Consider the following 23,425-nt stretch of genomic DNA (forward strand, 5'->3'; position numbering starts at 1 on the left):
TATTTATTTCCTTTATGGCACTGCTTATAATCTGTGCTTTTAAAATGTGTTTACTCAGGGGACTTCCCTGGTGATTCAATGGTTAAGACTTGGCACTTCCACTGCAAGAGACTTGGATTTGATTCCCAGTTGGAGAACTGAGATTTTACATGCCACATGGTGCAGCCAAAAAAATAAGGAAAAAAATTTAAATATGTTTGTTCAAAATGTTTCCTATTACACAGCACAATGACTGGAACATAGTAGATTCTTACCAAATAGTTGAATGAATGAGTTGAGGTGGCCTTACCTCCTTTTCAGGGTTTAGGCAGTATGCCAGCAGAAACCAGGACAGCAAGGTGAGGAGGAAGGAGGTAAGAGGCAGGGAGGCCCAGGGTATGTGTGTGTGAGAGAGAGGGCAGGTGCTGGCCCCAGGGCTCCTGCACCTCTCCATGCCTGGGTGGAATCTGGGCTATGGAGAGAGGTATGGGCCAGGCTCTGACTGAGGAGACAACAGGTTGTGCCAGAAGCACCCGAAAGGAATGGAAGGGGTAGGATGGAGGAAGGGCATGTGGTTGGGAGCTACTACTGACTTTGCCTGGGGACGGGCTAGCCAATGCTCTACTCTGGGAGGAAAGAGTGGAGCTGCGCCGTCAAAAGTGATTAGCAGTTTCCTGAATGAAGAAGAAAGAGTAAAGGCATTTTGAGCTTGAGAAAATGTTTGAGGGTATGAAAAGGCAGGATTGCTCAGAGAATGGTGAACTGTCTTGTGTGGTTGCTGCTGCTGCTGCTAAGTCACTTCAGTCATGTCCGACTCTGTGCGACCCCATAGACGGCAGCCCACCAGGCTTCCCCGTCCCTGGGATTCTCCAGGCAAGAACACTGGAGTGGGTTGCCATTTCCTTCTCCAATGCATGAAAGTGAAAAGGGAAAGTGAAGTTGCTCAGTCGTGTCCAATCCTTAAGGACCCCTTGGACTGCAGCCTACCAGGCTCCTCCGTCCATGGGATTTTCCAGGCAGGAGTACTGGAGTGGGGTGCCATTGCCTTCTCCCATCCTGTGTAGCAGAGAAAGTAAAAACAGGCAGTTGGTCAGCAACCTGAAGTCTGAGAGGCCTTAACTGGTAGGCCAGTAATTGATCGGTCATGGGCTCCATCCTGAGGGCCCTAGTTCCGTGCCCTTGGCCAGGGAAGGAGGTCCATGAAGCAAGAGAGTGAGAGAATCCTCCAGGAGTCCTGAAACAGACCCCAGAAATACTTAGGAGACAGAACCCCAGACACAGTGATGGCTGGGATGGGATGGCTGGGGAGATGTCAAGGATGATGTCCAAGTCTCTGATTTGAAGGCTCCTGAGGTGAAGACCTGAAGAGGGGCAGTTTTGGGGATAATAATGAGAGGTCGGTCTGGCGGGGTTGGTGGGCTGGGCACTCTGAACTGCAGATCCTGGCTCTGTGTCTCTTCCTGGAGACTCAGCTGCTCTGTCTCAGGACTGGGACCCTGGGTCACAGAGATCCTGTTCCACAGGGACCCTGCCTGGTAGTTGGGGGAATGAACAGAGCCTGGGCCTCACAGGGAAGACTGGCAGCTCTGGGTGCCACTCCCCTTGGCTCTTGTCCCCCTAGCCCTCACCAGGATGCCTACCTCAGCAAGGGCTGATCTGCTTGTGAAAAACAATGTACAGGTCCCGCTGCCCTTGTCTTTTGGAGTAAAAGGCTGACTCACAAGTTAATGATTGGGAAATGTGAAGCTGTAGAAACAAAGAATGGCTGTTGGGCTGGGGAACTGGTAACAATTAGACTATAAATCTGCCACAGGGCAGAATCTCCAAAGGCCTAGCTCCCTGAAAGATACAGATACAGGCCTGACACACACTTCTAGGATTTTTACCAGGAAGCAGACCCCCACCAGATGAAAACCACTGACCCCAAGAACAGAGACCCTACATTGGTTGAAACCAGAAGGTTGATGATACTTGAAACTTCAACTTAATGTCAAGCCATCAGAGAACTATTCACGAGCTGATCACACCCTGCCCCTTGAACACTATTAAACGCCTCACTACCTCCTCCAGGGTGGGTCACACAGTCTTGAGGGCATTCATTAGCCTTTGTCTAGCAAAGCAATAAAAGTTACTCTTCCCTTCTTTATCCAGAACTCTGTTTCCAAATTTCCATTTGGCACTGGTGAACAGAGTTCTAGCAATAGTTGTTGCAGCCCTATTTGATCATGAGGGGCTGTTGGTACACAGGCAACTCAAGAACCCCTCAATTTGGTTGGGTAGGCCATGTGTGGGGTGGTGGTGACTGTGGGATTAAGGTGAGCAAGGGCAGCTTCTGGGAGTGAGGAGCCAGGTCTCTACAAGTTTGAGTCTGGGAGAGGTGTGGGGGGCCTGTGACAGGGGCTCCTGAGACTGATGACTTACCTGGCTGGGGATGCATGTCGGCCACTGCTCAGCCTGGTGCTGTTGGGACCTGGTCTGCAGATGAGACGGGTGGGGAGGGAACTGCAGACTCCTCACTGCCCCCACCCTACTGGGTGTGGCCCAAGGGGTGGTGGGGAGTTCACTTCTCAAGGGAACACTTGCCTACTGCCCTGGACTGTGCTCCTTGAGGGAGGGGCGGGGTATGTGGAAGGAGCCTTAGAAGGAATTCTTGAAAACAAAGTAAAGCAGGAATACAAAATCTATGAGAAGAAAATGGAAATGAAAATATACAAAAGTACTATACAGCACTCTGGGGATGGAAAAAAAAATTAGTCAACCTAAGAAAGAAATGAAAGATTTTATTTGAGTTAAACTGAGTTATCCCCAACAGACAGTCTGAGAGCACTATGAGGACCATTCAACAAGGAAAGGTGGGGAGGGCAGTATATGTGTGATTTTCGTTAAGGGGCTACTAGCAATCCAGCTCACATCTCAGGAGAAGGTTTCTGCTAGTCATGAGCATGACATCTTAGTTAATGGTTTTAGTGCTTTTTCTTAGTATGGGAAGATGCAAGAATCCGAGTTCATAAAAATTTTCTCCTGAAATCTGAAGGCCTTTTCTGCCACTTTTTCCAAAACACAGAGTGCCTTGCCTCATCCTGATCTTCCCCTTCTTTCAGGGTCTGTTTTAAGTCAGTGACTGCAGTGGCTACTGACTTCATTTTTGTAGAATGGCAACATTTTTGATTTTACAATCCCTTTTGGTCTTAATTTCAACCAAGGTTTGAGGTGGGGGTACATTTCATGACCAATTTGTCTCAGGGCACTAGGAATGTTCATTCCCAGGTCAGTCGGAGATTTCACTGATGAGCCATTCAGTGTGCTATTACTGGACTAGGCCCTATTAACAGTAACCCAAAGCCTTTGGACCGCATATCTCACTAGCCTGTTTTGGTCCAGGAAGTTGTTTCCTCTTGTTGCTTATTCACGTATCTAGTTACACTAGCATTATCATGAATCTTATGGAACTATATATTTGGTCAGTCATTTCAAGTTGCCTAATCATCATTGATTTTATCTGAGGCTCAGTCACACATTTGATAATGCAAGAAACAATAATCAGGTAAAATAAGCAGAATATAAGATATATATCTAGTAACTTAATAAGCTCATAAGTTAAGTATTTAAGCTAAGAATGTCTATTAGGTTGTGGCACAGTATTTACCCAGGTGGTCTGACCAGTCTATTCTGCACTGGTCGCTATCTTTAAGGGAAATTATATATTGGCATTGCATATAAAGTTCCCCAAATATATTTGCACACACAAGGCAAGTGGTGGTGGGTCAGCATGAACCCTTAGAAGGTTGAGAAAGGAATGTTACTTTCTAAGGAATTACATGGCTGGTACCTGGAGAAAAACTGATCTTTATGGTTGAGCAGGCATTTCTGCCAGTGTGGAGGTCTGTTTAACCACCTGGCAGCAGCACAATACACACTTGAGGGAAAGGAGGAGGCCAAAGGGCAGAGAAAGTTCTATATTTTACTTTTTTTTTGGTCTTGCCTTAAGATCTGAATTTTTATTTCACCAACCTGAAAAAATGCAGAATAAGCAGAGATCACAGCTTTCTCTGGGAGGAAAGGACTGTAGCCAGTTCTTACCTGAGTCTGTAGATTCAGGGCAACCCCAGTCACAGTTCAGAGAGGTTTGTTGTCTGTTTTTCCAGAACCTGATATTGAGTCTAAATTGCTGGACAAATGGAAATGTACGAGAATAATCTTGGCATGTTTGTAAATGAAGAACGAGGAGAGATTGGCACATTAACCTCTTTAAAAAGTAATAATTAAATCAATATGATACTGTCTCAATAACAAGAAAACAGTTCAGTGGAATAGAGTCCAGTAACAATGATTCCCGCAAAAATATAAAAAGTTCTTATCTATCATTAAGCAGTTAAACCTCGGAAAAATGAGTGAAGGGTTTAGAGGAATTCTTGGAAGGAGAAGACCATTCTGTTTCCTCTTCACTCAGCACTCACTAGCAAACACAATAAATATTTGTTGAATGAATGCTCATCCCTGGTAATCAGAAGAAAGTGAAGTCGCTCAGTCGTGTCCGACTCTTTGCAACCCCATGGACAGTAGCCTGCACTAGGCTCCTCTGTCCATGGGATTTTCTAGGCAAGAGTACTGGAGTGGGTTGCCATTTCCTTCTCCAGGGAATCTTCCTGACCCAGGGATCCAACCCAGGTCTCCCGCATTGTGGACAGAGGCTTTACCATCTGAGCCACCAGGGGTAATCAGAAAAATGCAAATTAAAGCAACTACATATCTCATTTTATTATCAGATTGGCAAAAATAAAAACAAAAACCTGGTAATACCCCGAGTTGGCAGGAGCATGAGGAAATGAGTACTGTCGTATGCTGATGGTGAGAGTGTGAACTGATAGCAGTCTTTTGTGGTTGGTTTGTGATAGTACAAAATTAAAAACAGCACAAACGTACACTACTCGGGGCTCACTAAATAAACAACGCTGCTTCCTGTCCTGAGTAACTTAACAAGAGGGCTAACCCACGTGACCCGGAGTCCAGGACGCGTCATCATCGTGTGTGAATAGCCAGGATTCATCAACTCTGCTACCACTCATATTTTTTAAAAGTTCGAGTCTGTACCGGACTGTGCAACGGAGCAGGGAAAGGCTCAGGGCCGCCCTACCACGCTGTCACCGCCGGGCCTCCGAGGAAGAGTGGCGTTTTCTCTCGACTTTGGAGGCGAGTGTTCTTTTCTAAAATTTTCCTCTCTCATACACACAAACGCACACGCTTCTTCACTCACTCACTCACTCCGCGCGCCCTCTGGTGGGCAGAGGGGCGGGGGAAGGAGAAGGAAAGGAACTAATACAGCGACGGGGCCGGGAGGTGGTGGCGCGGGGGTGGGGGGCAGACCCGGAAGAGAGAATGCTGAGCTGGCCGGGAGGCAGATACCGCCCGCAGCCAAACCGGTGATCTCCCGGCATATCCCCGCGGTGTAGTCCCTTCTGCGGCTGCTAGGGGCCGCCCGCGCTCCTGGTGGTGCCCACACGGGGCTTTTCCTGCCTGTGCTCGCTTTTAACATTCCTTTGCACACACAGTTCCTCACCCTGAAGAGCTCTTCCCTCCCTCATCCCTTAGTTCCCAGCTGACACCTTCCTTGACTCCATCCAGATCAAACCTTTTTGGAGTGATGTCCCCTTACTAAGCACCTCAGACCTCCCCTCCCTATTAATAGACTTGCGCCTATGATTCACGTCTGCCATCCACCCAGGCTGTGGCTTCCATAAGGACAGGTATACTAAGGTGCTTAGTGACGTCCGACTCTTTGCTACCCCATGGACTGCAGCCCGCCAGCCTCCTCTGTCCATGGGATTCTCCAGGCAACTGTACTGGAGTGGGTTGCCATTTCCTTCTCCAGGGGATCTTTCCAACCCAGGGATCGAACCCACGTCTCCTGCATTGCAGGCAGATTCTCTACCATCTGAACCAGACAGCACAGTATATATCTTGCTCACCGTTATACCTAGTGCCTGAGAAAATGCTTGGCATCTGAACCAGTGCAGCACTCTGGAGCCAGAGCCTGTGTTGGAAGGAGGCAGGCCAGGGCACCGATACAGCGCAGGCGCAGCGGAGGAAGTTTATTAGAGAGCCAGGGCGCAAACACATATTTACACGGACCGCGCGGGGACGTTAAAAGCAGCAGAGGCGGGAATGCGACGTTCTGGGAGCGGCTCAGACGAGTTCCACCTTGGCATTAGGGTACACCGCCACCACGTCGTAGCCCTCGGGAGGCTTGACGCGCGCCTTGGCGTGGCTCTCGCAGTAGAGCCGCTCGTCCAGAAAGAAGTAACCGCGCTGTTTGAGGTTCAGGCCGCAGTCGCTGCACATGAAGCACTCGGGGTGGTAGAGTTTGTCCCGCGCCTTGACGATAGTGCCCCTAGTGGGTGATCGGAGAGGACGGCGTCAGGGGCTGACAGCTCCGTAAAGCACGGCCTTACTCAGGGCCTCCGACGGAGGACCCTGGGGGCAGGTGGGGAAGGCAGGGGAGGTACTCACACGATGCCGTGGCCGCAGCGCGTGCATTCGGGCAGCCCCTGCAGGCCACTCAGCGGAGCGCCTAGCTTGCTGGCCGTGGGCTTGAGGTTCCGAGGACCGCCAGGCCCGGGCCGTTCCCCTGAAAGACAGAGAGCGATTTGCAAGAGCCCATTGCGGAGGTCAGAAAAAGCGGGAAACTTCACTTCTGTGGAGTGCGGGGCTGCGCCCTACTTCCGGAGCCACCCGCACAGAGATTGGGGAGGGGGTTAGAAGGGCGTGAAAGGAGGAGCTGCGATACAAGTGGAGTGGTAATCAGAAAGCCCCGGTGCAGCGAGGGGTGTGAGGAGGCGCAGAGAACACGTGTTGTTGTTCAGTCGCTAAGTCAGGCGGGACACGTGGGAGGGGCTAATGGCTGGGAAGCAAGATGTTGGGTCGCGAAAGCCCGGATGGGACAGGTTCGGAGGGTGGAGTTTGCTACTTCAAGGAGTGGGAAGGCAGGTGGGGTAAAGAAAAGAGTCCTACCGCCCTCGCCCGCCTCCAGCATGCCCTGCAAATAGCGGAAGGAGCCTGACTGCTTGGGCTCCGCAGCTGCAGGCTCGGCTGGCTCCCGAAGCATCCTGTACACCTCTGAGCCCAGGTCGACTCCGCAGTCGCGACTTCTCGGAAGGCCTCTGGCTGGGTCAGTGCTGGACGAAAGAGATACACGAAGGGACAGGGTTGCAGTATTAGCCTTCCCCCTGCCAGTTCAGGGTTCTGGTGAGGTTTCATGAGTCAGAATGCAACCAGCTGAGACCCAAGGTTAAGGGTCAAGATGGGACCTGGTGTGAGATTTTGAGGGATCAGGAATTAAGATGGGAACTGGGTAGGGCATCAAAAGTCCTGCCTCTGTACTACCTGTGGGGTGGAGACACGTGCAGGGCACCCATCTGGGCCAGTAAAGTAGCCTCACTGTTGCTGCCATTGTGAGGGACTGGGAGGCGAGGTGACTGCCCGTAAGGAGATCCCAAGCCTGGCCTGCCGTCTTCTGGCCCAAGGCCGGTGGCTGAGGGCCGCCTGCTTGTCAGTGGACTGCCATCCTAGGAGAGAGAGAAAACGGAGGCACTGGGAGACCCTCTGTGGTACACCCACCTATGCCCAGCTATGCCAAGCCTTCTTGGGTGTTGGCTGGCTACTCTTGCTCAGGCATCTCTGGGCTATGGTGTCTAGTCAGGGAACAGGTTTGTGGAGGAAAGGCTGAGCCTTGGGCCTGGTTCAACCCCTGAAGAAATGAGAAATGCTTATGGAAAGTCAGACACAAAAGCCCTGAATCCTTGAGACTCAACCTTGGCTCATGAGCCCTGTGGTGGTTCTGACTCCCAGTGCCCATGTGGGTGGTGTTTGGGCAGGACCATCCCAAGAAGCCTTTTAAGGCCAGCGTGTCTGTTGCACAGTGTGTGGCTTCCTTGCGAAGGTGGTCCTGGTGCCAGGTATTTTTTACCTGTCAGAACCGCGCTGGGTACTAGATGGGCCCATGGCTGGGAATGCAAAACAGGAACTCCCGTTCTACAGCCAGGAAGGGTCATCGATCATTGTGTCCCAGGACCCTTCGGCAGGAGCAGGAGGTTTAAAGGTACCATTGTGGTACTTCCCTGGTGGTCCAGTGGCTAAGACTCTGGGGTCCCAATGCAGGGGGCCCAGATTTGATCCCTGGTCAGGGAACGTTACCCCACATACCACAACCAAGGGTTTGATTGCTACAACTAAAAATCCAGCAAGCAATGATAACAAAGCTCAAAGATCCCTCATGCTGCAGTTAAGACCCAGTGCAGCCAAATAAATAAATTTTTTTTTCTTTAAGAAAAGGTACCATTGTGAGGTCAGCCTCCTCTAGGCCTGTATTTTCACCCCCACTTCCTGCTTCCCAGGCAAAAAATGGGTGGCCTTCCATAGATAGAGCAGATGAGGGGCAGAAAGCAGGCCAGGGCTCAAAGCTCCCCATCCCACGACCCTACAGCCAGCCTGATGCCCATGACAGAGTCATCTAGGGGAGGGATGCCCTGAATATGCCTCCTCAACCCAAGAGAAGAGGGAAGTTTCTTTGCAGGTGCAGGTCTGAATGGGGACTGGGGACCTTTGTCCCTGCAGTGCTCAGGGCTGTGTTGCCTCTAGTTTGTAGGCACACAGGCCTGTCCTCAGCAGTATGACAACAGGCATGCACACTCTCACAATACCTTTAGAGACATACCCATGCAGGAAGGCAACATACATGGATCAGCCAGTCCACCTACATACACCTAATCACACAGAGTTATGTGTACTTGGAGCCAGAGCTGGTCATGCTGGGGATGACCATGTCCCTATCCATTGACAGGGACACAGTTGGTGGCCAGAGCACCCTGACTTTAGGGTAGGGCCCAAGAGCCCAGGCTGTGAAGGTGTCCTCAGCCTCAGTCTGGGAGGAGACATATAAATTGTCCCTCCACTCTACAGTGTGAACAGGGCTGTCAGGTGGGAGAAGAGGTGGCCTACCACCGGGGGAAAGAGCAAGCCTAGGACTCGGGCAGCCTCCAGCTGGGGCACAGTTGAGCCTGCAGGGCTTTGCCCAAGCTGCTGCTTTCTATAGGCTCTGAGCTGGGCAGGAGCATGAGGAATGGGTGAACTAGCAGCTGAATGACTGGGTAGGGTTGGAGTCCCAGCTTCTCCCACCCTAAAAGACAAAGGAGAGGGTCTCTTGCTGCCCAGGTGGGCCCCCATCAATGAGGCAACAGCAGCAGAAAAACCTTTACCCCACTGGGTCCAAGAAAAGCCCCTGAGAAACCTGAGCACTCTCCCACGTGTGTCTGCAGGGCAGGCAGGCCGGGGCTGGCTTGGCTTCTAATGGGGACCAGATGGGCCATGGACTGTGGGGGCAGGGCTGGGCCCCATACAAAGGAGGCTTCAACAGGATGCAGGGCTGGAAGGACCTAGAGGAAGAAGGCCCTCCACTTACCCCTGCCCAGCAGGGTGTGGGGGTTTACTGCAGGGTCATCAGAGCCCCTGCCCCTCCCATGGCCACCCATGCAGCAGCCTCTCAGCGGTTAAGACACACGTGATGACCTCAGTGTTGGTTTGAGTCCCAACTTTCTCACTCACTCACTGAGCCAGTTATATTACCTCTGTGAACCTGAGTTTCCTCACCTGTGAAAGGGGAGCACGATGGTTTCTATATCATAAGTTCCTGGTGGGTATAAAATGAGACCTTTGCATATAAAGCGCTGAGCGTAGTGCCTGGCATGCATCCATCATTGGATGAATGGCTTTCATGAGCATTCCTGAGCCCCAACTCCTGAACTTCCCCTTTCCATGATGTGCCCGTGTGCTGTCGGGGCCGGAGTCCCTGCCAGCTGCTGATTTAGTTGTTGAAGCCTCGATGTGTCACTCCACAGCATGGGGGTAACCATGGGCTTGCTCATCAGCTCCCACGTGCCTGTGGTCAGAATCTGGGACACCCAACTGGGACAGAGGTGAGCACTAAATCCATGTGAGCGGGTGGTACCTCCCAGAGGCTGAGCTTCGGCTCTCTGCTTGTCTGGAGAGGACAGGCTGAGTCCTGCACTGCCTGCTGCACCTGGCTTGCCTTAAACCATCACCTGGTTCTCAGCTCAAATGCCACCCTGTCTGGGAAACCTTTCCTGATCACCATCCTTCCTTCACTCTGGGCTGTGTTCCCATGTGAGGCCTGAGAGAAGTCTTCTATGACCCTATATGGAAGGAGGGCCTGAAACCCCAGTTGGTGAGTGCCAGGGTACCTTGTGCTGGTCTGAGGGCCAGCTGTGGTTTTCCCCTCCTGTGATGGCTCCAGCTGGGCCCACCCCCGTCCCCCCTGCAGGCAGAGGGTGGGAGCAGTCTGGGGACAATGGGCCCTGTGTCTGTGTTACTGAGGACACGACCGGGCAGGGGCTGGGTGGGGATGTTTCTGTCGCCACCCACAGAGCTCATGACCTTTTAAGTACAAAATGGGGGCAGCAGCTAAGGGGTTGCCCTGCTGCTCCTGGAAAATCCCTCTGCTTCCAGCCTCAGCCAACAGCAGCCTGGCCCTTGAGGAGGTCAGTGAGGGGAAGTGTGGGGGCAGGGGCAACTGCCCTCCAGACCCCAGCCCCCCTGGCCCAGAGCCTCTCCCTGAGGACTCAGCAGACCTGAGCTTCACATTGCAAAGCCTGGCACTTACACGTGAGTGCCGGGCTCACACATGAGCTGGGGGCCTGCACCACGCTGTCCCCATTGTTCAGCCCCACATCAGGCCTGGCTGACTTGTCTGTGTCTCCCACCCCTTGTCCCCATGGGTCCATGGGACTACCAGGTGCAAGCTCCTGAGACGCGGGTGTGGCCACAGATCTCTGCAAGAACAGCTGAGGTCCGGGGCAGAGGAAACTGAGAGCCCTCAGCCCTCCCCTTTGCCCCCAGCCACCCCTGGGACTTTTCTCTGAACCTCTGGTGCACAATCTCACCTCTGAGCCTCTGTATGTGCTTCACTTTGTATGTGGCACACTTCTCTCCAAGCCCTTTTGCTTGCCTTATTCTTCCCAGACCCTCAGGTCATGGCTTGGATGACCTCCTCCAGTCCTCTCTGATCCCTTGATTGAGTTTTATACCTCTCTGGACTCCTTCGACCCCTGGCTTCTGCCATCCCGGAACTGTTAGGTGCTTCTCCCCTTCCAGAATGGGCACTTCCTGCATATGGTATATATCTCGCCTCAGGGATGCCAGTAAAAGCAAGATTGGGAACAAACATCAGAGAAAGATGGGGACTGGGATAGATGGTGAGGGCGAGGCCACACCCTTCCCTCTGGTACATACAGCAAAGCCGCCATGGAGAGACAGATAGTCCCACATGCTAGGTCCCAAGTTCTGGATCCATCACAGACCAGTCGAGTCTCCACCTTGTTTAAACTCTGTGGCCCTAGCGATGTCAAGTCCACTCTGGATACCTCAGCCTTGCCACCTGGGCTACTCCTCAGGCCCATGGCAAAATGAGGCCCTAAAGCAGCCTGGCCCCACCTTACACTCCTTGAGGACAGCACCATAGCTGTGACTCTCGTCATACACAGAAAGGTAACTGAGCAGACAGGCCTGCAGCATGAGGTCTGCTAGCTGCAACTGCAGAATGGCCAGGAGAAAACTTCAGTCTTGGATAGGCAGGGCAGTGCCTTATATTCTAAGGTTGGCTCTGGCCAGGTAGGTGCCCAAGGTTAGGATGAGACAGAAGAGTACCCCATAGCCTGTGGTCACTCCACAGCCTGTGGTTGTCCCCCACCCTGCCCCCAAGCCTGGTGACTTCCTCCTGATCTGGCGTCACTGGGCAACAGAGTGAAACCCAGCTGGGTAGGTGGTAGCCCTGAGCCAAAGCCTGGCCCAGTCTCTGCCCATCACGGGCACTATTATCTCAGAATCCAGGACTGCCTGGGGTACCGGCAGAGCCCACTGCAGATACTCATCACCTGGGGAGCACCTGAAGGGGCATTGACAGGGCTCAGAGAAGCCTTCTGCTTCAGTCTCTGGCGTGGGCACCTGAGAACTACGGTGAGGACATCCGCAGTTACAGCTGTGGGTGAGGCCCAGCCTCTCTGCCCCGGGCTTGCTCTGAGCCAGGCCAGCCAAGTGGAATATGTACAAACCTGGGCCTCGGAGTCGATGTGGATCCTGTGTGCCTGAGCCTTGTTGTCCTCTGGGGTACTGGGCCAGCTCCTGCCTTCAGGCCTGTGGCAGAAATTAGGATGGTCACAAATCTCTGCTTATTAGCCCACCATGCCTGGGACGCGGACCAAGAAGGGTTGGGGTCTGGGCCCAGGGCCACCCTGGACCAGGCTTGTTACTCTGCATGGGTAAGGATACCACCCCAGCACTTTCCCCTGCACCAGAATGGCAGCCGTTATGGCAAGGAGACACAGCTCAGGATTCTGGGGTAGGCTGTGTGTCCCTTCTCCACCAGCTGCTCCTTCCCACTCTGGTCTGGTTCCTAGGAGGGAAGCCCTGCAGCTTCCCCACTTTTCCACCCTCTCTGTCGCTTACGGAAGCTCCACACAAAGAGGGCCAAGCTCATGGCGGGGTGGGGCAAGCCAGGCCTCACACACTGATCAGCTGGGAGCCCACCGCTCATTCTCTTCCATCCACAGCTCTGCCCAGGCCTGCGGGTCAGGCACCGGGGGACTGTGGGGGGAGGTGAGATGGAGGCTCTGTGGGGTGCACCTCCCCTCCTGTAGCCGCCGGCAGAGTCATCACCAATGTCTGCCCAGCCCAGATGGGAAACAGGCCATTAGGAAATTCCTGCTTCGCCATAGAAACCAAAAGCCAAACACCACTCAGGAGGGAGAAAAACATCATAAACCTGCCATCAGTGGGGCAGGCGGGGCCGAGAGGCTACAAGCCTGGGGCCCAGTCCTGCCACCAACTAGTCCTGTGAGAAGGCAGGCCAGGAGGGTGTGTGGACCCTGGACTGGCAGGTGAATGTGAGTGAGGCTGGTTACATGGAAGGGGAATAATGTCCCAACACCACCCCACAGGGCCTCCTGGGACTTCTCAGGGGTCTCACCACTGGGCTAGCAGCTCAACCCTGCCCCTCTCCCTCCACTCAGAAGAGGATTTTAACGATCTGACCACACCTGTAGTCCACAGTCCCTCTGCTCTTGCCCACCACTGCCCATTCCTTGGTCCCCTGCAGGCTACCTCTCTCCTCCACAGCTTTTCAGAGGCCTGTGGCATCAAGGCTCTGCTGTCCCACCCCCACTGGCATCTGGCTCCAGCACCCTCAGCCATGCTCCCGTTACTGCCCTAGCTCACAGCTCTAACTATGGCCTGGGCATACTCAGAACTCTGTCGGGATAAACCTAGGACATCTAGTGTGGCTCTTTGGCCTTATACTTCCTTGAAGTCCTGCCCAGAAGAGAGGTACAAACTTGAGGTCTAAGGATCAGAGGGTACAAAGTACCCAGAGCCAAGAGAGTAGCCCAAGGCATCAGATTGGAATGAAAGGCTTATTTGTATGTCAAATTCCACCCCCAGATCTCCATACTTTAGGCTGGGCAGGTAGCTCTATCTACCATCTTTAAGTACCCCAAAGGGTGGGCTGTGCAAATCCATCTTGTGTCACATGTAATAGGTGACAGGGATCTGACCAGAGGCCCTGGGGTTGGAGCTGATGCCAGGAAGGTCCTGAACCTACAGAACGTACCCAGACACTGTGGGTTAGCTTGGACTGCTGGATATCTGACTGAGTTCCAGACAAAGTAAGCACAGCAGGGAAGTTGGGCCTTTACTTTACTTTTCATCCTGTGATGAACTGGAATTAGTCTGTGGAGGATTAGAGCTCTCTGTACACAAGAGAGTAGGTAGGGAGGATGGCCTGGGCAGAGCTCCACACAGAAGCTCCCTCCAGCCAGTTCGCCAGGCCCATGTTGGGGCCTCAGGCATAAGTGCTGGCACAACAGGCAGGACAGAGCAGGATCAGGGGCCTTGTAGGTGAGAAAGTCCCCAGGACAAGAGATGCTGGCCCGGAAAGTCAAGGTGGTCCTTGTCTTGATCCCCCAGAATCTGCATGCGTGAGAATTAGGGATAGGGGGCTGCGGGAAAGGACCCCAGCTTTTCATCCTGACTGAGCAGACCTTGTATGTCATGATCACTCAATCCCAGATCCTCCGTTTGAAGTTGAGGAAGCTAAGGGCTCTGATACTAAGTCACCAGCTGGAGAATAGAACAGTTCTCAAGTGCAGAGCTGGGGCTGGAGCCCAGAATCTGTGATAGGAGACAATGTGCTCTCCCTGGCTCCATGTCCAGCAGCATCTAGGAGCTGAAACACCCAGAGTGGAACAGGTCAGGGGACCCCTGGCTCCATCCATGCCTGGCTCGGAACAAATGACCAGGGAAGGAAGGAAGGAAGGGGGACCTCCACCCTGCCCCCATCCTGCCACCCTCCCCTGAACATTATTCCCTCTGTGGACCTCCTGAATCAGGCCCCCTGTGAGCCTTCCCTGCCCCTCACCCCACTACTACCAGGGCTTCCTTTATACAGCCAAGCAGAGTCAAGGCCAGAGGTGAGTCAGGGCCCAGGAACCCAGCCAAGTTGGGTGGCTCGTGGGCAGAGCAGTGCTGATGTTTCCCCCAGCCAGCCTGTACCCCTGTCTCAGAGAGGGTGATGAATGTGATCGTGCTTTATGGAGAAGGAAATGCAGGCTCATGGAGGTCATCTCGTGTACCTAAGAGCCCTCAGAGTCTGGAAGAGGGCCAGCTCTGCTGAACTCCTGGGCCAGGGCCTCCTCACTGCGAGCCAGGTGGAGTGTACCAGGCCCTGGACTTGCAGTTGGACCCACTCAGCCCGGAGAAGAGTCAGAGGTCCTGACTTCAGCCCAGAGCAGAGCCAGACTCAAATGGGGCTACTTCAGAAGCCTTCCCACCATGTTTAATGGCTCTGAGCCAATGGATTACCCTCTGCCCCACCGGCTCTAAGGCCTGGTTGGCCACGTTGTGGTTTGGGGAGGATTCGCCTACATACATCCACAGGGGGTCGTGGAAAGTCCCTGTTAACAAGGAACGTGGCAGAGCTGAGTAATTACGTCTGACTTCTCTGGATCCAGGGAAGACAGGGGGAGGGAGATCCCGCTGAGGCAGGACCCAGCCAACTGCCATCAGCCTCAGCAAGGCTTGACAGGTCAGCAGTCAAGCAGAGGGAGTGGCGTCTTTGGTGAGAGTGAGAGAGCCCTGAGGTCAGTCAGATCGTGCTTCCCCATTGTTCCACTGTGTGACTTGAAGCACCCTCCAAACTTTCTGAATCTCAGTTGTCTCACATGTAAAGTGGAGCCTATATTAGATTTTACTGTATCAAATCAGTTTGATGGTTAAACAAGGTGTTGGTCGATAAAATTTTTTGAACTGCTCATCAAGCTGGTCACTCATGGGTGGGGAAAGGACAGATATCAACTCCACCGACACCTCCAGCGTGAGGCTACCCCAGGTCTTATTTCAGCCCTGATTTGGGGTTGTCTACTCCCTGCCATAAGACCCCAACATAGTTCCAGCAATAGATTAAATGGGGGCTTCCTCCTTTCTTAGGCCACCCACATCTCTAAACAGTGCCTGCAACCCCCTGTGAGAGCGCTGCTCCTCAGGCCTGGGGTGCCAGGGAACAGAAGCAGAAAGGCTGTGTGAGGCCCTGCTCACCCAGGGTGCTGGTGACCCAGAATGCACCCTCCCCTAACTCACCCCCACCGTTCTGGCTCAGTCTGCCCTGTGCGTACCTGCTCACAGACAGCGTGAGGTGGTCACGGCAGCCCTTGATGCGGTTCTGAGCTTCCAGGTGTGTCATGAGCTCTGTACTCTCACCATTGATGGCCTGGATCAGGTCTCCAGGGCACAGGGCAGCCAGGGCAGCCTTGCTACCAGCATGGACCTGTGGATGGACAAGCCAGATGGCTGGGCATTGGTCATTACATGGCCTTGCTGCAGGCTCTGCTGCAGACCCCTGCCAACCCCAGAACCATGCCAGTATGGCCCTTCTGCCAGTGTGACCTGTGGGTGGGCATACCATAAGACTGACTGAGTTCCCACATGGCCTGGCTGGAGCCTCTGCGCTAAAGGCCCCAACTCCAGCTCATGGAGGTCTGGTAGGATATGATGGCATAAGACAGGAGACTCCTCTGGGCTGGAACAAGTATGATGTCACTCTTGCAGCCTGCATATATGCCCATGGACATGCAGGGGACACGCAGGGATATGTGCTCTCAAATAGATAGTTAATACAAAACATGGACACATAGCCTACATTGCCCCATCCAGCCAGACCACATAGTAAGTCCCTTGACCTGACACTCAAACCCTTAGTGACCTTGTTTCTTCTCATCCCCATCCCTCCATATTTACCTCCACCTACCCATACCCTATCCAGACCACGTGAATTACTCACAGGCAGCAGAGAGCTCTCTCTTACCGCCACACTTCTGCAGATGCTGTTACCTCTACCCGGAACACACTCCTCTGAGCCCCTAAACCCTAGTTACCGCGTCATCCTTCAGGTCTTAGGCTCTCCACAGAGGCATTTCCCCTTGGAGCCTCTCATCTGGGGCCCCACTGTACCCTGTGTGTCCCCTTTACCACTTAGCTCCCCTAACAGTGTTAGCACCTCATTCTGTGTTGTCACCTCCCCAGGCAAGTTGGGGGCCATCTACTTCCAGCTGCCAACCTGCATTCCTGGATCACAGCTCCCTTTCCTCTGGAGGACAGGCACTGAGGCCACCCTGGTGCCACTGTGGACCCCAGAGGGTCAGCAGCGTCCACACTGGAGCCTCCTTCAATGCTGATCCCTTGACATGAGTCACATGAGGCTGGGGATAGACTCATGGGATGCCTGAGTAAGCAGCCTGGGGGGAATTCAGGCAATAGGACGTCCTTTACCCTGTTTCTGGTCCCTGCACAGCCTAAGGAGAGAGATTTTAGGAACCCTCATTCTTCCCAGCCTCTTTGCTAGTGTCAAGCTATGGCTCAAGAGCTGTCAGTGACACTGTTCCTATTGGGCGGGAGCTCCTGGAAGCCTGGCCAGGCTCCGCTTAGCCAGTTCTCTGTAGTGAGTAGACAAAGCTGAGGTGCTGGCAGCTCCTTGGCTGGAGTTCTGGTGTGGGCATTGCCAAGTTGACCTGCCCTGAAATAGGCTGCCCCAAGGAGTATTCTTCTAGAGCATGATACCCTCAGCCACCATTAATATTCCCTTGTTGGACACTGGCACCAAGAGAAGTCTGTCTTCCCAGAGGAGGCACCTGCTTGGCACCATCCCACCCTCCCCCATCAAGGCCCTGCCAGGCCCCTCTCCTTCATGGATACCTGCTCTGTGGCATGGCCTGGGCTCAGTGCTTTAGCCATAACTAGCTCATGGCAACCTCTCAACCACCTAATGAGACAGAGGCTGTTCTCATCCTTATTTACAGATGAAGAAAGAGGTTTGGGGTATGGGGTACTTTGCCCCATTCCCCATTTTGGAGAGGAGTCTTCTTCCTCAGGGGGTGGCTAGTGGCAGGATGACTCAGCCAGTACAAGGGGTGCATTCAGGCCCCTGTGGGTGGAGGAAGTTCTCGAAAGCAGGGGTGGCTGGGGCTCTGCCAGCGCTGCTAGCTTGGGAGTTCTGGTCAGAGAGGGCGCAAGGCCAGGAAACCGTGACTCTCCCAATTGCCTTTACATGCATTGTTTCACTAGTCCTCAAGGCAAGCCTATTTCCTAGATGAGGAAACCAAAGCCCAGAGAAGCGCAGGACACTCAGCTGATAACCGGCATAGTTAGGATTTCAACCCAGGCCAACCGATTCCAAATCCTTTGCTCTTAACCACAGTGTGCATTTCTACAAAACAGAGAGGTGTTCTGAGTAGAAGGATCAGCAAGTATAATGGCTCATCTTGGAGTGAGAGTAAACGCAGGCTTCTGTGGCCAAAATATCATTGGTGAGCAGAGAATGGAAGAAACGAAATCAGAAAAAACACAGGAACCAGACCTGCGGGCCTTGTAGGCCCAGGAGAGAAGCTGGCATCTCTCCCGGGCAGTTGGGGAAAAGGGAGGATTCTAAACAGGGAAATCACAGGACAGAGTTGAATGCAGGCCGATTTTTCTGGATGCTGAATGCAGGATAGACAGATAAAGGGAAGAGACAGAGGAGCAGGGAGGTCAACTGGGAGACTGGGGCATGAACCAGTGGCCTCACCTATAGCAGCTACTTTTTAAGCCCCTGTGTCACTCTACGTGGTCTAGAGGCAAAAAGCCCCTCCAGGGAGTTGGGCATACAGTTGGTGGTATTTGTTTGGGGCATCTAGGGACCTGGTAGTAGCAACACCCATTAGGATGCCAAGGCAGCAGTCACTATAGTTTGCAAGGAAGGAGCCCTGGACAGTGTTTTTTTTGGGGGGGCTCCCCGAGGCTTTGTGGGCTGAGGTTGCATAGTCCCGGCTCTGCCAGACAGCCAGCCTCCTCTCTGTCTGAGTGTGGCTGCCTCCATTGGGTGGGGGAAGCCCCATGAGCATGGGAGGGGTTGGGTTTTGAACCCCCCTGGTGAGGACACTCCCACATATCATCAGTGTCTGTAGAATTACCCTTGAGGTACCTGCTGGGCAAGCCGTGGCCTGTGCCTCCTCAGTCCTGTAAATCTCCCCAGATCCCACCCAAATCCAGGCTTAGCCATCCTGGCTCCTCAGGCCTGAGCTGCTGCTGTGTGACTTTGGGGGACAAAGAAGGGGTTCTTCCCGGCAAACTCTTTTCAGCCTGTCTGCCTGCCAGCGGCCTGCATCCTGATCGCCTCCAAACAAGGCCGCTGCTGCTGCCGCTGTGACGTGTGGAGGCCTTTCCTCAGCGGGCAGGCAGCCGCGTGGGCAACAGATGTCTCTGCTCCCTGCCGCCTGCGGCCGTCAGCCGCTGCCGCTGAGCCTGTCAGCGGCCTCACACCCAGGGTGCCTGGCCGGCTGGCCTGCCTAGCGCCCCCACGAGCCTGCCTCGGTGGGTGGACACACAGCATGACGTTCACAGGCAGACACAGATGTGTTCCCGCCCCCTCACACACACACACACCCACACCCCGGAGGGCTCTCTCAGGAAAGTGGGAGATGAAAGGCTCCCGGATGCGCTGAAGGCCCACCTCACTCAGGCCCAGAGACCTAGTGGCCGTGGGGTGAGGGCAGATGTAGGAATCCTCCCAGGACAGCTGGGCCTGCCTGTCACCCTGGCCCCCAGAAACAGTATTCCATGATGCCATGCTCCACCAGGTGCCCAACCCCTCCCAAGAACTAGAAAGACATCTCGGAAAGCCCAGCCAGCTTGGTCCAGCCCCCAAGTGGCGGAAGGGTGGGGGAAGGTGTTCTCAGTTCCCGTGACACAGGGTCTCGAAGGCCGAAGTAGCCTGTGTGGGGTCAGGGGATGGCCCCAGGTCCCTGCCTTTCTTCCCTTCGTACTGGGAGCCTCCAAGGGCAGGGTTCTGTCTTCTTGGTCCCCTACACTGGGACTCCAAGGGCAGAGTCTGGGTCTTCTGGCCCTTCAAATACAGGACCCCAAGGCTGGGCCAGAATCCCGTCTTTCCCAGTTTGGGTGCCCCCTAACAGGGCCCGAGTCCTCCCCTCTGCTCCCCTGTTCCCCTTGGATTACCCACCACCCAGGGCTGTGCCCCCTCCTCTTCCTCCGCTGTCCTAAGCCTGGGGCAGTGCATGGCCACGGAAACTTGAGGAACTGGGCTGAGGTTATCCTGACCCCTGGCCTTGTGAGTCTTGTGGGGAAGGGGTCTCACAACTGCACAGACAGGCTTCCCCTTCCCCTGGAAGCCAAAAATTCCTGGTCACTTCCCCTTAGGACAACTGAGGTCATGAATGAGAGACTGACCAAAACCAGAGAGGGGAACTGGCTGGATCTTTCTTTCTTCAGTTTCAGAGAGAACCCCAGACCTCTCTGGGGTCACACAGCTCTGCTGGCAGGGACCCTTGATAGGGAAGGGGGTCTCTCAGTCATTTTGCCCCAAATCTTCAGGAGGGGTTCAAATGTAAGCAGCATTTCTGGGCCTCTGTTGACCAGTCCCGATCCCTGGCCTATGACTTTGGTCCTTCCATGGCCTGCGGTTGAGTCCCCCCAAATGAGGCCAGCAGGGAGGCTGCTTTGTGAACTCTTTGGAGGGGTCCTCCGAGGGACAGGGCAGGCAGGCCCAGGGAAAGGGGGAGGAGGTTGGGGCGGCGCTGCCCAGCCTGGAAGCCGCCTCTACAGCCTGTGTGTCACCGAGGCCAACGCTTGGCCTCCGAGCCTCCAGGACGTCGGGGATCCGGGTCCCGAGTGGACCTCAAGGGCTGGGTCTCAAGATTCAAGACCACCCCGCCGCCCTGTGGTCGCTGGACTCACCCGCGAGATGGTGAGGGGTACGCTGAAGTCCCGGCCGCCCACCAGGCGGAAGCCCCAGGGTGAAGGGCCGCGCAGGGTCACCGAGTGGGGCATCGCGAGCCGGAGCCGCAGCCGGAGCTTGAGCCGGACACTGAGGAGCCGCCGCCGTCCCCGCCGCCGCCTGGACGCCGCGCCCCGCCCCCGGCCCGCCCGCCCCCTCACCCCCCCTCCTCCCGGCCCCCGCCCCCGCTCCCTGCGCGCCGGGATTGGCCCCGCGGCTGACCCGACCCTCCCACTTCGGGGGGCTCTGAGGACCCGCCCCTCAGCCCCGACCGCCTGCAGCCCGGCACCCCGACCAGGTTCTCAAGACCCCGGACCCTGAAGGCTCCAACGTCCGAGATCCTGCCCGAGCCTCAGCTCTGCGGCTGCGGAAGCTCAAGCCGGGTCCTTTGAAGTTGCTTCTGAGGGGCGGCGCCCCAGCCCGGGGAAAGATGCGGGGCAGGGGCTGCCCAGATGGGGGATGGGGCCTCGCCCTGCTTCGAACCTCCTCAGGGTCCTGGCAGGCAGTTCTGGGCCCCACCTCTGCGAGGAGGGAGCCCTGCCCCTGAGCACACCTGGGCCAGTGTCACAGACTCAGGTTGACAGCGGGCAGTGCCGAGTATGGGAGGGGGGACAAAAAAGTACCCGACCTCGTCTGGGGAGGTCAGGAAGGCTCTCTTGGGTGCCCTGTCTTATCCTTACAAGTGTCACTGCTTCCCCAGGACACTCAGGCCTTCTCCGGCTGCCCTATCCTCCCGGGCTTTCTTCTGCATTCATGGCCCTTTTCCATCCTCCCTTGTAAGGAGTTTTGGAAAGCTACCTACCTAGGAAAGGAGCAACTAGTGTGGCTCGGGTTGTGGCTGTGCCACATTGCAGGGGTGTGAAGTACCTGAGCGGAGTGGAATCTGGGGCAGCCCTTCACTTGGGACCTTCCTGGTCTTCTCTCTCAACCATTGTCCTTCAGGGTGCCATGAAGGGTGCCGTTGTCCTTCAGGGTGCCACGTTTGCAGGAGCTATGGCCTGGTAAGGGCCCCACTGACCACTCTTAGGCCACCATGGACACTTCGGCCTGGCTACATCAGGGAAGCACTGTGTGCTGTTCCAGACCCTGAGGAGGCCCCTCATTTAGCCATTCTTGATAACTCTGTGTGCCCTCTTGTCCAACTTCTGTTAAGAACGCTGCCCTTGGGAGGCTAACAGGTTATGGGGTAAGACAGATCTGTCGGATCTATAACACCTCAAGAAGAGGACACTTGAGAGGCACGTACTTAGGGTAGTCCAAGGAAGTGGGTGTGCTCTTCAAGGTGGAACGTGGATGCCTCTCTGGGAGAAGAGGTGCTGTTTGCTGTCTGTTCTGGTGGCAGAGAAACATGAGTGGTGTGTGTGGCAGTGGTGTGTGTGGCAGTGGTGTGTGTGTATGTGTGTGTGTGTTGGAGGATATATATGGGAATGTATTGGTTGAGGAGACATAACCAGAGAGTGCCAGCCATCGGACTTTCAATTCTGTGAGCAAGGAGGTTTCTGCTCAACTCCGTACAGACTTATGTCCAACAGGGACCAACCAAGCAGAAGGGCTAGTAAAGAGTCAGTGGCTGGATGGTCTCTCAGGGGCCCTTAGGCCAGAGGATCCCTAGGACTTGGACCCCACTGAATGATGTGGAGATTGGGAGCAGCTGACACTGTCACTGACCGTCTGAGAACTAAGTGCACAGCATGACTGGGTGATCAGACGCCTCATCAGCACTCCAAGAGCCACGGTGAATGTAAATGGTGCAGATCTTTGCTGTGGGGAGGCAGGACCTCAGGAAGCTGAGGAAGTTCCTGCCCAAGGGATCCCATAGTGGATTCCTGAAACTCTTCCTTAGACTTCTCCCAGCTTACACACCCCCAGGACTCCCGACCACCACCCCCATCCTGAAATTCCTTCACCGCCTTCCTCTTTACTTCCTTTGGGGTAAGTATATCACCCCTGTCCAGGGGTGGTCCACTTGAGTATGTCTTTCCTAGCCCTTCAGGCTCTGGGCTGGATAATCCATCTCTGAAGGCTTCTCCCCTAGGGTCAAAGACAGGGGTGTGGTGGGGAGTGGCTCTTCCAAAATCAGAGGTATAAACTTTTCCATTTCATTGAGCAGTTTCTGGGGTAGTTCCAGGGTCCATGGCAGTCATCCTCAACAGTGGGTCCTTGATGGCACCCCTGACTTGAGGGGACGTCAGAGGCCCACTTTGGACATCACCCTCCAACAGGACACAGGCCTGGGCAAGGCTGTGTTCCTGGAGATTGGAGGCAGACCTTCTTAGGAGTCACACTGTAGGCTCACTGCTGAGATGCCCTGCTTCTGGACAGTGAGTTAGGCAAGCTGCTTCAGTCCATCCCCAATGCGCCCTCCAGGAAACTCTCAGAATTTCCTTTTCAGGCTTGTTGCTCTTATTCCCTGGGGGATTGCTGTACTCCTGAATCCCTATCATGCCGAAGCACCAGGTCACAGGGCAGTTTACAGGGTCTGGGAGCCCTCTCCAAGGTGGGGATGATGGCAGCTGGGTCATGCCTCACCTCTGCCCTGGTGGCCTTCACTTATTCATTGCACACCCCACCAGGCATCTCTGCTGCTCAATACAACCAGACTGCTCACTTCATGCATTCTTTATTCATTCAACAAAAACATATTGAGTGCTTTTCCATATGCCAGGGCCCATGCCTGCCCAAGGCTGTGGTAGAGAGATCTATAGGGACAAAGACTGTGTTTATCTTATTTATTTATGTTTCCCCAGCAGCCACAGAGAGCCTGCCACAGAGAGGGTGTTCAAAAACATTCCTTAGTAACAATATTATTGTTGTTACAGGAATTATGATTACAGCTCATCCCTCAGCCATGGCCCAGAGAGAGGCAGGGCATGAGGGGATCCAGGAAGCAGAGACTTGTGCTCTTCTGTTCCTGTCGTCTTGGAGGCATGCTCAGGGGCCCTGTCCTTCAGGGGAGCCTCAAGTAGCTCAGGGCACTATGCCCAGGCCTGCTGTATGAGGCCAGATCTGTCCAAGGTCAGGAGAAACTACAATTCTTTTTCCTCAATGGACTGGCAGGCTCTAGCA

At 54.4% G+C, this 23,425-nt stretch overlaps 2 protein-coding genes across 4 annotated transcripts in view; one reads left to right on the plus strand and one right to left on the minus strand.

Annotated features, from left to right (window-relative positions):
* The first annotated feature begins 4,980 nt into the window (after positions 1-4,980).
* Positions 4,981-23,425, plus strand: part of P4HA2 (prolyl 4-hydroxylase subunit alpha 2) — a 71,002-nt gene continuing 52,557 nt past the window's right edge. For both annotated transcript variants that reach the window (XM_024993983.2, XM_059888011.1), the window contains exon 1: positions 4,981-5,169. The gene's annotated coding sequence lies outside the window, so the exon portion shown is untranslated. The remainder of the gene's footprint in view (positions 5,170-23,425) is intronic.
* On the minus strand, positions 6,045-20,459 carry PDLIM4 (PDZ and LIM domain 4). 2 transcript variants are annotated; one of them, NM_001034491.2, is given in 7 exon segments: positions 6,045-6,367; positions 6,487-6,604; positions 6,988-7,151; positions 7,360-7,541; positions 12,099-12,180; positions 15,711-15,862; positions 20,320-20,459. In NM_001034491.2, coding segments are annotated over 7 exon segments (996 nt in total). In that variant the 5' UTR covers positions 20,413-20,459; the 3' UTR covers positions 6,045-6,162.

This window comes from Bos taurus, chromosome 7 (genome assembly GCF_002263795.3).
Source record: "Bos taurus isolate L1 Dominette 01449 registration number 42190680 breed Hereford chromosome 7, ARS-UCD2.0, whole genome shotgun sequence".
Taxonomy (NCBI): Eukaryota; Metazoa; Chordata; class Mammalia; order Artiodactyla; family Bovidae; genus Bos; species Bos taurus.

Excerpts from the sequence above, each read along its gene's own strand:
- PDLIM4 (XM_005209045.5), bottom strand. The coding sequence starts at position 20,412 with ATGCCCCACTCGGTGACCCTGCGCGGCCCTTCACCCTGGGGCTTCCGC. Across the intron at positions 7,542-12,098 it reads ACATCGACTCCGAGGCCCAG|GATGGCAGTCCACTGACAAG; the intron begins GTTTGTACATAT and ends TCTCTCTCCTAG. Across the intron at positions 7,152-7,359 it reads CACGTGTCTCCACCCCACAG|CACTGACCCAGCCAGAGGCC; the intron begins GTAGTACAGAGG and ends TCTTTCGTCCAG.